The sequence below is a fragment of the Oryza brachyantha genome, chromosome 7, assembly GCF_000231095.2.
Source record: "Oryza brachyantha chromosome 7, ObraRS2, whole genome shotgun sequence".
NCBI classification, from domain to species: Eukaryota; Viridiplantae; Streptophyta; class Magnoliopsida; order Poales; family Poaceae; genus Oryza; species Oryza brachyantha.
Window position 1 is genome coordinate 2891939 of NC_023169.2, and position 12374 is coordinate 2904312.

Here is a 12374-nt window from a genome sequence, read left to right on the forward strand (position 1 = left end):
CATGCAGCCAGATCTGAGGATAAGGAGACTTGAAATTTTACAAACAAAAATAATTTACGAGCAAAAGTTACAAAATAAACCACTATAAAAAACCATAAAATCAAGTATTAATATTCAAATTTTAGCTTATGAACAGTTGCAACAAAACGAGGAGAACCATTTCTTTTCAGCAACGGCAGCACTTAACAGAAACAGTAGACTAGAACACCATTTCTTCAGTTGCTGCGATATTTATAAAAAAAGGGCAAATTTGGAAGGGACTACTGTGTATCCATGTTGATGCCAACAGAGCACTTGGGTGTTGGGTCACTTGATCTCCAGCTGACCCAACATTTAACCGCCTAAAAGAACCGCAAATGTGCCACAGTAATCTCCAATAGTCTCCAGGTAAGTAATAAGAACACACTAGAACATGATTATTAGACAATGGAAAAGTAATTACACACTACCATGATAGCATGGAATCAGAATTACCATCATCCTGAAGCATAATGTGCCAACATACTAATAACTCAAGCACTGTCTTATTGTCTCACTGATAATTAAACAAACTGCATGGATGAACAACACTCAGGAGTTGACATAGCAAAGCAAATAAAATAGGAACTGCGAACTGGAACATGTCATATAGCTCTGATCTGCTCCAATGCTCCAATCGTAATCCCATCAGTAGCGGTCGTCGTAAGTGCGCGCTGCGGCCCGGCTGGGGCGATCATATGGGGCAGGCCTATCTCTGTAGCTCCCAGCAAAGCGAGCAGGTCCACCTGTCCCATATCTGTCACCGCTCCCCATGCGCATGCCACCTCTGTCATAACCACCGGAGCCTCTAGGTTCATCACGATAATAACTTCCTCCGGACCGTCCTCCATCTCTTTCATAGCTTCTTTCCCTGGTAAATCCACTTGACGCATAACGATCAGAAGTACCATATCTGTCACCTGTAAAACGATCTGCAGTTGGTGGATAGCGATCGGTGGCATATCGATCACGTCCACCACCACCATATCGATCATCAACATAGCGCCCGCTATCATATCGGTCATCAACATATCGGTTAGCAAAACGGTCTGATCCACCAAAGCGGTCACCACGTCCACCACCAGTTCCACTGCCATATCTGGCAGGGGGAGAGTACCTTCCAGTTCTACCACCCCCACCCCCAGCTCCACCGGAATAGGGACATTCACGAGCCCAATGTCCCGCACGGCCACATTTGAAGCAATCATCGTTCGCAGAGGGAACTGCATCACCTCCACCACGATATCCACCTCTAGCACCAGATGAGTAAGTACCACCACCATATCCATAGCCATCATCAGTGTTCATCCTAGGTTGAGCCTTGTTCACAGAAATGGTTCTACCATCTAGTTCTCCATTATGCATTCCCCGAATTGCAGCATCCACAGCCCGAGGCTCTGAGAATGTAACAAACCCAAATCCACGGGAGCGGCCTGTGTCTCTTTCCAATACGACCTATACATACAATGAAAGTGAACTGATGGGAACATAGCAACTGTATATGATAAGGAACCTACAAATCAAACACTAACAATGGCATGCACATGCAAACTAGGACATATAAAGTGACAACAGCTGAAGCAAATTTCATGCATGCAACCAGTCAAACCATCTCAGACAACTGTGGAAGGATAACAGACAAATCCCCTTTCACCACTGCTCAAACACCCTATGTGAGTTCAAATCTGTTAACTGCCCAGTGGTACAGTATGCTAGTGATCTCCAGATCAGAACTTGAAGCATGTGCCAGGGGTCTAGTTGATACCAGTAGCACTGAACGCTGCCAAAACAACATGAACATTTCCTTTGTATTTTATGTGCTGCAGGAACCAGTAAGCTCACCATCAAACAAACTGAGACAAAGGTCAAGCGTTTGGCCAGCACTAAAGATGCAAAGAAAGGATTTACATATGAAGTTGTGATAAGAACATGGTCAGATGTTAGCTGGATCTGCCATATACCTTCAAGACAACATAATTGCAGTATCTAAGAGAATTCTTATCTTCTGCTGTTTCTTTGTTCATGCAGAGTTAAGCATGTCCATTTCAAGGAAAGGACAATATCAAGGCAGCAGATAATTGCCTTTCAAGCAAATGAAAGCATGTAAGAGCATATAACACTCCTTCAGTATCAGCTGTACCACCTGACTAATCATAGGATTCAAACAAAACTGCCTCTGCCTTTCTCATCAAAACTCATCCTGAACCATTATGACACAACATTTTGCAGTATGTCACATCCGCACTCGCAGTCATGTTTAGTTCTGTTGAATTCATTAATATTGGCAATGACAATTCATTTGCTGTAATCTTAAGCTGGCATCAATTATCTGAATTAACATCGCAAAGACAGATCTCTGCTTCTGCCCACAAAACAGAGCATGGTTATCAAATTGACTAACGGTGCATATACTTGAAATTGATTACTGAACCCATCAACCCAAAAACATATAACCATAGCACAATTGATTAATTTGTTTCTTTTCCTTCAACTTCATTAACTTCCTAAAACATAGAACTGGAAGAGACTGCAGGCTCTGAAAATCAATAACTGCTATTAGAATGAAAATGAAGAGACCCAAAAGAGCATTTACCAAAAACATAAACAAAAAAGGAAACACCATAACCTCTAGATTAGGCAGATACGCAGAGCAGTTTTTCCAACAAACGACACTAAGAGGCTTAACATACTCAGTTACCAGCAAAAGTTTGCCCTTTTTCATAGATATCCAGAAACATGCTCCCCACCCATTATTTTCCTTATTAGAAAATTTTAATGCTAAAAATAGTTTAGCTTCATCGATAGATGCGTAGTCGGACCGACAAAGAACAGATCTACCACATTTGCCATCTTTCCACCAAAAGAGCCATTTTACAGGAGGCTACCTCCTAAGGTTGTCAGTTAAACAATAACTAAAATCCATGTAAAACTGGCTAGGAATCATGCGACGAATAGACAGACAAATAATAGCACAAAAATCGAGCAAGAACGATTGATTCATTAACCCTATAAAAAAGAGAGAGATTTCCTTATACCTGCGTCTCGATGACCTTGCCATACTCGCTGAAGGCGCGCTCGAGCGTGCGCTCCGTGGTGTCCCACGACAGTCCGCCCACGAAGATCCGCCCGACCTCCTTCTCCGCCATCTCCAATCCAATCCAATCCAATTCCCCACCACCTACACAAACCAAACCCCGCAAAAAAGAAAAGAACACCCTCAGAATTCAAAACATTCACCAAAACCACCACCAATTCGCGTCCCCCGGGAGGCGCGATGAGACGGATGGGGAGGAGGCGACGCATACCTCGGCTCGGGGTCGTTAGGGTTTTGAGAGAACGAGGGGATGAAATGGGAACGAGGCGACGAGGAGAGGAGAGAAGGGGAGAAAAATCTGGGGCTTTCTATATGCGGTCGGGAGATGGGCCGCACGGGCCACACGTGTGTGTGATTGGCTCGTGGGCCTTTTATTCCTTTTTTCTGTAACAAGTTCACTTCAGGTCCTCAACTTAACGTCTAGTCTGATGCTCCTTAACACCAAAATCAGAAATGTGTATCTTTAAAGTCAAATATACCGTTTATAAAAAGTCTCTCGGCAGTATTGGCTTAACTTTTATCCGGTTTTACTAATGTGGCATACGGTGGATCCTATGCGTCAGAGTTTTTTTTCTCTTTTTTTCTATCAGGGGCATTTAACTTTTTGCCACTCTTAGAAATATCATCTAACATATTTACCACCCGCTGTCTATGACATATGAATCCTCATGTGTCTATGAAACATGGGCCTAGTGATAAATATGTTAGCGCCATTTCTAAGAGTGGAAAAAGTTAATTATTCGTGCGAGACCCGCACGTTTAAGCTGCCACCGCGATAGACTCTAGCAAGCGCCGCCTACTCGCCGACATTAAAAAAATTGCCATGCCGCCTCGTGACGACCTACTCCGGCCGCATCGCTGCCGCGAGGCCATCCCCCTCGCCGTCACCTTCACCGCCGCGAGGCCCTTCCCTCACCATCACCGTCGCCCCGATGCCGCTCGACCCACGCGACTACCCGCTCCCGCGCCGCCACCTCGTCTACGCCGCAACGCACATCCTTCGCTCCTAGGCGTCCCCCACACCGCTGCTTGACCTCGCCGACTACCTCCCCTCCCTCCACCTCACCCTCACCGCTGCCGAGGGAGGCGGGAGGCGTGGAGCATGGGGGGCGGCCGGCGCAGGCTTGCGGCCGTCGTTGCCGCCAACCAGGCCGCCACCGCCCATGCTCCGCCCGGATCACGGCAAACCGACGGAAGGCGACACAAAGGGGGGCTCCGTGGCGGTCACGTCGGCCGCCGCCGTGGCGTTGGCGGAGGATGGGTACAACTGGAGGAAGTATGGGCAGAAGTAGGTGAAGCACAATGTGTACCCGAGGAGCTACTACAATTGCACGCACGCCGACTGTGTGGTGAAGAAGAAGGTGGAGCGCTCGCACGAGGGCCACATCACGGAGATCATCTACAAGGGCACGCACAAGCACACGAAGCCCACGGCGAGCCGGCGGCCGCCCGCGCATCCTTCTCCCGACGACGCGCAGGTGGACCACGTGCCCGATGGCGGCGGCCGTCGCACGACTCGGTCGGCTCCAACCACCACCACCGCCCACCCGCACCGTAGCTATCGCCCGATCTACCTCGGCCGTCGCACGCCGCCGCCGCTGCAAGTACTTGTAGGCCGCCGACCATGCTCCACCCTCCCGCGTCCCAGCTATCGCTAGGCCCGCGCCGACCGCCTTCTGCCGCCGTATGCCCGTGCAGGTGCCGGCAATGCTCCGCCCTCCAGCGCGCGCCACAGCCTGAGAGAGAGAGGAGAGGAAGAAGAGAGAGAAGATAGCCTGATAGAAAAAAGGAAAAAAAACTATGACACGTGGGACCCACCATAATGCTAGGTTAGCAAAACCGGATAAAAGTTCAGCTAATACTGTCTAGGGACGTTTTGTGAACGGTTTATGCTAGTTTATGGGTACATATTTCTGGTTTTGGGTCTAAGGGTCGTTAAACAGACTCGACGTTAAGTTGAGGGACCTCCAGTGAACTTATTCTTTCTTCAGAATAAGTTCACCGCATCTCTCAACTTTAACGTCGAATCTATACAAGGTGCTTAACCCTAAATCTATAATTGTATATCTCTAACCTCATATAAACCGTCTAAAAAAGGTTCCATAGCAATATCAACTTTATTTTTCCCCGGCCATATGTCAGTGTGCCGTTGAGGTGTTAATACACGAAGTTATTTCTCTTATTAGGGTGTTTATACGGAGTTATTTCTCTTGTTAGGGTGTTGTGTGCTGATATGTGGTGCCTACCGTCCAACACGTCAGGGAAATCGGACAAAACTAAGTTGATATTTCATGAGATCTTTGAGCCGTTTGTACGAGTTTAAGGATATATATTTCTGATTTTAGACTTAAGAGATCATAGACGGACTCGACGTTAAACGGGAGGACTTCATGTAAATGTGTTCCTTTTTTGCCCTTTTACGAGACAGGATGAATTCTTTTTGGGCTTTTGCGAAGGAATTCTGGTTCCGCCCACAGGAGTGGTACGATGCCTCTGTGTACTTTGAGGTTTTTTCTTTCTTTTTCCTTTTATAAGAATGGTCTTAGTACTTGCTCATTCTATTTTATAATATAAGAATTTATAGGATTTAATTTTTTAATGGTTGCAATAGTAGTTGTTCTATCGATCATTTATTATTCAAATTTTTTTCTACGTTATCCCCAGCCACCATTCATTTTAGATTTACTGATGGGTACCAAAATTTCAAATCATTTACAGTAATAGCTAAATATCGTTTAGAATGGAGGGGAGTATATATGCGCATAAACATTTAGGCCATGTTCCTTATGACTCCTACGACCTTACTGAAAAACTGTCCACTTTTTATACGGTTGATGAGTACGTATATTTTTCTTTTTTCTCTTCTTATAGATATAGATAAAGAATATTTTTGGTACACCAATATTCGTTTTAGGGGAAAATGCCGATACTTTTGGCCACAACCGTGTTTTTCACCCGACATTACACATTTCCAAGGAGAAAGTCAATGAAAAAATGGGAATTTTTTTGCTTTCGAGACACGCCTAGGTTGCTAATGGGTTGGATGGAAATGAGTTAAATGGGTTGGTTTTAATTTGGATTGTGTTTGGTTGGATGCAAATGGATTGTAACTTCAAATGGTCCGGATTGGATTGGGTTATAGAGACAAATGGATTGTTATGGACTGGATTTGGTTAGGTTATTTTAGGTTCTAAATAGATTTAACCCGTGAAGGGTAAATGGATCCTTTAATTGGATAGCTAATGGATAAGATAATAGACATACGTGGAGTCCGCATGTAGAAATCGACCAAAATTTGCACAAAGTTGCTTTTATACATAACAGATCATCCCACTAAATTTCAGTCAAATTTGATAAACTTTTATAGTGTGAACGTGAGTTTAAAATTTTAGGTCCGAGTTTATACATATCAAATGATGCATCCATTTTGCAAGAGTGGGTTGAATCTATTTTAAACAAATGGATTGGTGCGGGTTGGGCTAAAATCAAAGTTGGATTGGTTTGGATTGGATCCCAATGAAAAAAATTGGTGCGGGTTGGTTTGGTAGACTAATTAGTAAAGAAATGGATTGGAGCGGATTTGGATGGATTACAATCCATTGGTAGGCTGACACGCTAGTACCACTCAAACCTCCAATGGTTTTTAACTTTTTATCACTCTTTATACGTGAGTTTATTCTCTCTACCAACACTCTGAAAAAAAAGTGATAAAACTATTACCACTCATCCGTGAGAGTAGCGAAAGGTTAGATTTTCACAAAGGCGAGAATTTCAAAGGATTGTTTAGGGGAGGTAAACAATATCTTGCAAAAATTTTGTCCCAAGGAACCATAGCAGTGTGTTGTCAGGTTTGATCCTAACAGAGAAAGGAGGGTACAAGTGTACAACTCTGAGCTGATCTGGCAAAGACACCAGAAATGTGATATTTTATTTCTGTAAAAGAATGGAAGGCAATTACAATTAGCTTTGCTCTTTCGATTCTTTAACATTCAACACTATTTACAACACTGCACAGGTATGTATGTACAACATAAACAACAACAGGAGGAGAGAAGAATGATGTACACTTTGGCAGGCAACGGTGATCAGATCAGAGTGTCAATCTAGTGGTCATTTCGGCAGAAAGGGCAGCCGAGAAAAACTGGAGCCGCCTCCGTTATCACTGACGATCAGGTCAGAGCTGGTCTGCTTGGGCGTCGATCCTGTACTGCCTTTGCTTGAGCTCTTCTTGGTTATTTTCACTGGAAGAATCTGCAACCTTGAGTTGGAGTCAGTTCCAAAGGTTTCAGCCAGCAGCTGGTAGCTTTCAACAAGCTCCAGCTGCCGAGCAACTATTTCTGAACATCTTGGGAGGAGTTCGACGGGCTCCCCTCCTGGGATTACAATGTACTCGATTGCAAGGCGAGCCTCCTGCGTGGAGAATGCAAAGTGATTGTTAGGCAGCTATTCTCGAACAACCAGATACTACAATATATAGCGATTCGACAGGACATCCAATTTTTTGGATGGCACCTGAAATAGTTCTAGTTATTTCTTGAGACAATGTATGGTGGTAAACAGGTAAAATGATTACCTCCAAAGCATCGATTTCCTCCAAAGATGGCTTCCTCTTTGGAGCATCATCTTCAATCACGATCTCTCCCACGACCTTAGGTTGCTTGCGTGCTGGTGCACTAAGTTTATCCCTCCCAACAATCATTCTAACAGCCTTTACGATTTGAGCCATTGTATTTGTCTGTTGTGCCAATGTAAAACAGAAATATATTAAGCATAATAGTATTTGGCACTTTATATCAAAAAAAATACAAAGATCAGGTAATGACCTTAACAACAAATATGGGAAGCTTGTGGTATTTGGCAACATTGCGAATCCAGTGGTTTTGCTTCATTTCAGAACTTGATGCAAGAATCACATTGGCAGCTCCAATGTCATCTGTTACATCTAGTTCATCATCAAATCCCATCACCGTTGCTACTTGCAAGATATCAGCTTCTGAAATCTGAAAGAAGAAAGTAGAAATGATGTGAGTTTTATTATCTCTTCCTTTGTTTCAGCTAAACCAGGAACCAAATTGTAGTGTAACTCCGGCATAACGTCTGTCATGAGCATTGGGCCAGGGGTCCAAAGCCTACAACCAGGCTAATCTAGGCCAAATGGTGCACTCCCACCCACAAATATGCCTTTACATGAATATGATAACAAATAATAGAAAGGTAAAATCCAGAACTTCATGTTCTTTATCTCAAACTTACCTGGTATGTGTACACACGGACAGGAGATTTTCCAGGCACAGATGTTTTGCCTTTTGTTTTTCTTGTATATCCAAAATCATCATCAAAATTATCATCTGATGGTACACTCCTGCTTTTTGTTCGCCGGGTGCTGAAATCATCATCGAATTTATCCTCTGATGGCATTGTCTTGGCAACCAGATGTTCCTGATATGAAGGCAAGGGTTCTGCTTCATATTCTCTCTCAGGTATCACCAATGATCTTCCTGACTCGGTAGCCTTGTAATCCATCTTACGTGCTTCAAATTTAGGAGGTTTTCCTGTAATAGTGTGAAATGAAAATGAATTGATGGCCATGAACATGTCTCTATATGTTCTACTTCATGTAAGAGGTGTCGATTTAGGAGTGTTTAATATCTAAAGAGTATAAGAGTTCGATGGTTACCTGCAAGAATAGCATCAACAGTAGCTTCTAACTTGTGGTGTACTCGGCATTCAGTCTTTGAAATCATCTCCACAGCACATGAAAATGTTGGGGGTCCTTTTCTCTCAAGAATTGTTTTCTGGACTTTCCGCTTTTTTGCTTCTTCATCGCCAAGAGTCACACTCTGTACAATAAATTTATGATTATTATTTTCAGATTATAAAGTAATCCACAAGCCTCCAGACAATAAAACCACATAAGCAGTTTCGAAGTTAACAAGTCATAGTGCTTTAATGTGATGTTGCCGAAGATGTTAAATGCTTGAACAACATACAACTATTGAGTGAGAATAGATAAATTTGGAGAAAAACTGTACCTCAATCCCACCAACAAGCACTTGCAAACAAGGGTTTTTAATTATGCTATCAATTGTCACCCCATGTGCAGTTCCAACAAGTTGAACACCCCTTTGAGCAATGGTGCTGGCTGCCATTGCTTCTAGTTCTGTACCGATCTCATCGATTACAATAACTTCCGGCATATGATTTTCAACAGCTTCAATCATTACCTACAGAAAGATAGTTTCCTATATATCATTATGCTTCACTAATAAATCGAACTTTCTTTCAAAAATATTTCAAATAATTCCTCGATAAAATGAAGCATATAAACAATAGTGAAAACCTACATTATGCTGCATGCTAACTTTGGGAACTTGCATTCTCCTAGAACGTCCGATGCCAGAATGAGGCACATCCCCGTCACCTCCTATTTCATTCGATGTGTCCACTATGATAACACGTTTCTTACCCTCATCAGCCAAAATTCTAGCTATTTCCCTGTATTATTGAAAGCATTTCAAACTATTAGCATCAAATCACAACACTGGTCAACTTATTTTCTAGCTTCCCAATTAAAGTGCCAAATTAGCTGATGACATTACATGACATAACTTCTTCCTGATCTACAAAATTTTAGTTGCATTAACAAATGAAATACCTGATCAGAGTAGTCTTCCCAACCCCCGGAGGTCCAATCACCAATATTGAACCGCCCCCCACAACCAGATCACGGATCATCTCTGCACTTCCAGATATAGCTCGACCCACACGGCAAGTGAGACCAATTATCTGATCCTTGCGGTTTCGGATGGCGCTGATCCTGTGCAACGAGTGGTTGATCCCGGATCGGTTATCCTCAGAGAAGTCACCTACCTGCAAGAAACACCACTCTTCAAGATGAGCGAACACAACATATTCACAAAAGGGAAGGAAATCACAATTGATTGATATGATCTAGTAGTTATGTAGCTAATTGTGAAGTATTATCATCTTAAAGAGGCTAATTATGAGGGACTGAGATATCCTACATCATGATCATTGATCCAGACTTCTAGAGGTCAAGTCCATTTAAAGACGACATTTTTTTTGTGAGTTACTAGTTCTTGCCACACCTTTGAGACGGCCTGGCGGAGATCATCAGCGGTGACAGCCTGCTCGGAGATCACCCAGTCCCCCGACGGGAAGCGCGCGAGCGGCCGGCGCCCGAGGTCCATGACGACCTCCACTAGCTCACTCACCTCCGGGTGCCGCGCCAAACCCCGCCTCATCCTCGCCGGCACCACCTCCAAGAACGCCTCCAGCTCGCCCTTCACCCCACCTGGCGCCGCGACGACGGGCGTCACCGCCGCCGCACCGGGGCTCGCCGCGGAACCCACGCCACCACCGCGCCACGGCGTGCACACGCGGTCCCCGGAGGGCCGTCGCACGGGCGGCTGCTGCGGCACCGCCCTGCGCGGGCCACCCGCCCTTCGCCTCCCCGGGCGAGCGCCACCACCACCCTGCGAGGCGACGCGGCACGCCGCGCGGACCCGGAGCGGCGGCGTCGGCGAGTTGAGCGCCCTGAGCATCGCGTCTGCTCCCACTCCCACTTCTACCACTACCACGATCGAGCTAAGTTAACCGATGTTAATGGCGGGAAGCCAGGGAGGTAGGGTGAAAATGGCGGGAGTATAAGTAGCGCGGCGCGCGCGACGGCGAGCGGGATGGGTGGGTGGGATATTTCGTCGAACAGGTGGAGGGCGCGGAGGTGGTGGAGAGGAGAGGAGGGAATCGGGGGAAGGAAGATTCGGAGGGATAGCGGCGACTAGTGGAGGGGGAGGAGGGAGCGTTGTTCGTTCCAGAGGCGGGGACGCCGGGGACTCCTCTCTTCTTGGCCGTTAACGAGCCTAACCTGCTGGGTGGACTCGGTCCATGGACACTGTCACACTGTTATATACTGTAAAAGTAGTTGCTGCAAATGCAAATGTTTGATGGAGAGCCCTCGATTAAAAGAAAATAAAAGAAAAAGGACTAGTGATACCGACGTGCTTGTGAGTCGTGCCATTGTGTCAAGTTGCTAAGACAACGGAAGGAGACGTATTCTCGTCTTACTGGTTTATCGCTAAGATAGTGTGAGAAGAGATGACATTTTAAATAGGAATAATTAGTGGTTAGAAAACATTGAGTACGGAAATTATTCCTATTTAAGAGGAAACAAATAACCCTTAATTATGTATCAAAGTTGTTCGTGTGAGTCTACTCTCTCGCAAAGTCCCGACTAAATATTGCTTCATCTTCTGTATCTTAACATGGCTTCTCTTTGCTTGTGTAGAGCCTTATACATTATTCGTTGCTACTGTCTACGCTATTGTGTGTGTTTCTTTCCTAACTTGATGCTCTTATCTTCTTTAAAATTGATCTGCCTATAGGGAACGAAAAAGAAGACAATAGATGATATACACATCTTGTTCCACAAAATAATAATAGTTTGTAAGGATATGTATAGATCCACCCATGAAAATTATTTTTCTCTCAAGTGAATAAGTTGTTGTTGTTGCCGCCGCCTTAACCCCTCTCTCTCCAGGTTATGTAGTAAGACAGAGCAACCTCTAACCCCTAGTTCTTTGTCTCAATTACTATTTTTTGATGTGCTTATACGTTTATAGTTTTCATCACTTATGGTCGTCAATTTTAACCACATTGTTAATTATATTTAAGAGTCGAATGAATATATCCATCAGTCAAATTATGATGTTTATACATAGGCAAGTATCTTTTAATAGATAAGTTTGTAGGGTACACCATAGTTGGATGTATTGATCGTGACGGTTGAGAGTGTGTGCATGTGCACATATGGTAATTGAAGAAAACATGACAAATGCTCATATCAGCTATTGGGAAGATTGCATATATCATCCCTCTAACTTATACTCTAAGGTGTAAATTGTGTAGAAGATGTCATCCATCCATGCAAGACAAAGAAATAGCATGTGGTCCATGGGCTAGGTCCACAAGAGCAAGGTTGGAGAAGAGGGTAGATGCTTGGGGGGCTCCAGGGCATCAAGTTCTGTGGAGGAGATGAAGAAGGGTTGCTTTTGGTGATTGGTCTCTCTTGCTGAATTCTGACCTCTCCCTTTCGTCTCAGAGCTTCAGAGCTTCCATTTCTCAAGGACTACTATTCCATGGTGACACCTGTCTTTGCTTACAGAAGCAATTGGCAATAGAGCATCTCCTTGGATGAGCTTTCAGTCGCCAGCGTTGGTCAAACTCTTTCCAAACAAATTTA

The 12374-nt window shown here is 44.4% G+C and overlaps 2 protein-coding genes across 2 annotated transcripts; both read right to left on the bottom strand.

The window, feature by feature from the left end:
- Positions 1-195: 195 nt before the first annotated feature.
- Positions 196-3398, bottom strand: LOC102703698 (glycine-rich RNA-binding protein RZ1C-like). The gene is made up of 3 exons (XM_006657455.3): positions 3324-3398; positions 3054-3196; positions 196-1473 (listed from the first exon to the last, which is right to left on the bottom strand). The coding sequence occupies exons 2-3, from the start codon at positions 3162-3164 to the stop codon at positions 667-669; spliced, it is 918 nt and encodes a 305-aa protein (XP_006657518.1). The 5' UTR covers positions 3165-3196; positions 3324-3398; the 3' UTR covers positions 196-666.
- A 3604-nt stretch (positions 3399-7002) lies between these two features.
- Positions 7003-10677, bottom strand: LOC102709012 (protein SEEDLING PLASTID DEVELOPMENT 1). Its single transcript, XM_015839341.2, has 9 exons — positions 10222-10677; positions 9768-9982; positions 9457-9607; positions 9145-9336; positions 8790-8952; positions 8366-8664; positions 7936-8112; positions 7686-7847; positions 7003-7522 (listed from the first exon to the last, which is right to left on the bottom strand). The coding sequence occupies exons 1-9, from the start codon at positions 10675-10677 to the stop codon at positions 7223-7225; spliced, it is 2115 nt and encodes a 704-aa protein (XP_015694827.2). The 3' UTR covers positions 7003-7222.
- Positions 10678-12374: the final 1697 nt, after the last annotated feature.

Bases quoted from the DNA above. Each gene is read 5' to 3' on its own strand.
- LOC102709012 (XM_015839341.2), bottom strand. From the start codon at position 10,677: ATGCTCAGGGCGCTCAACTCGCCGACGCCGCCGCTCCGGGTCCGCGCG. The intron at 8,665-8,789 runs GTAACCATCGAA...ACACTATTACAG, and splicing joins TGTTGATGCTATTCTTGCAG to GAAAACCTCCTAAATTTGAA. The intron at 8,113-8,365 runs GTAAGTTTGAGA...TTCTTCTTTCAG, and splicing joins TCCGTGTGTACACATACCAG to ATTTCAGAAGCTGATATCTT.
- LOC102703698 (XM_006657455.3), bottom strand. From the start codon at position 3,164: ATGGCGGAGAAGGAGGTCGGGCGGATCTTCGTGGGCGGACTGTCGTGG. The intron at 1,474-3,053 runs GTATAAGGAAAT...TTGTATGTATAG, and splicing joins GCAAGGTCATCGAGACGCAG to GTCGTATTGGAAAGAGACAC.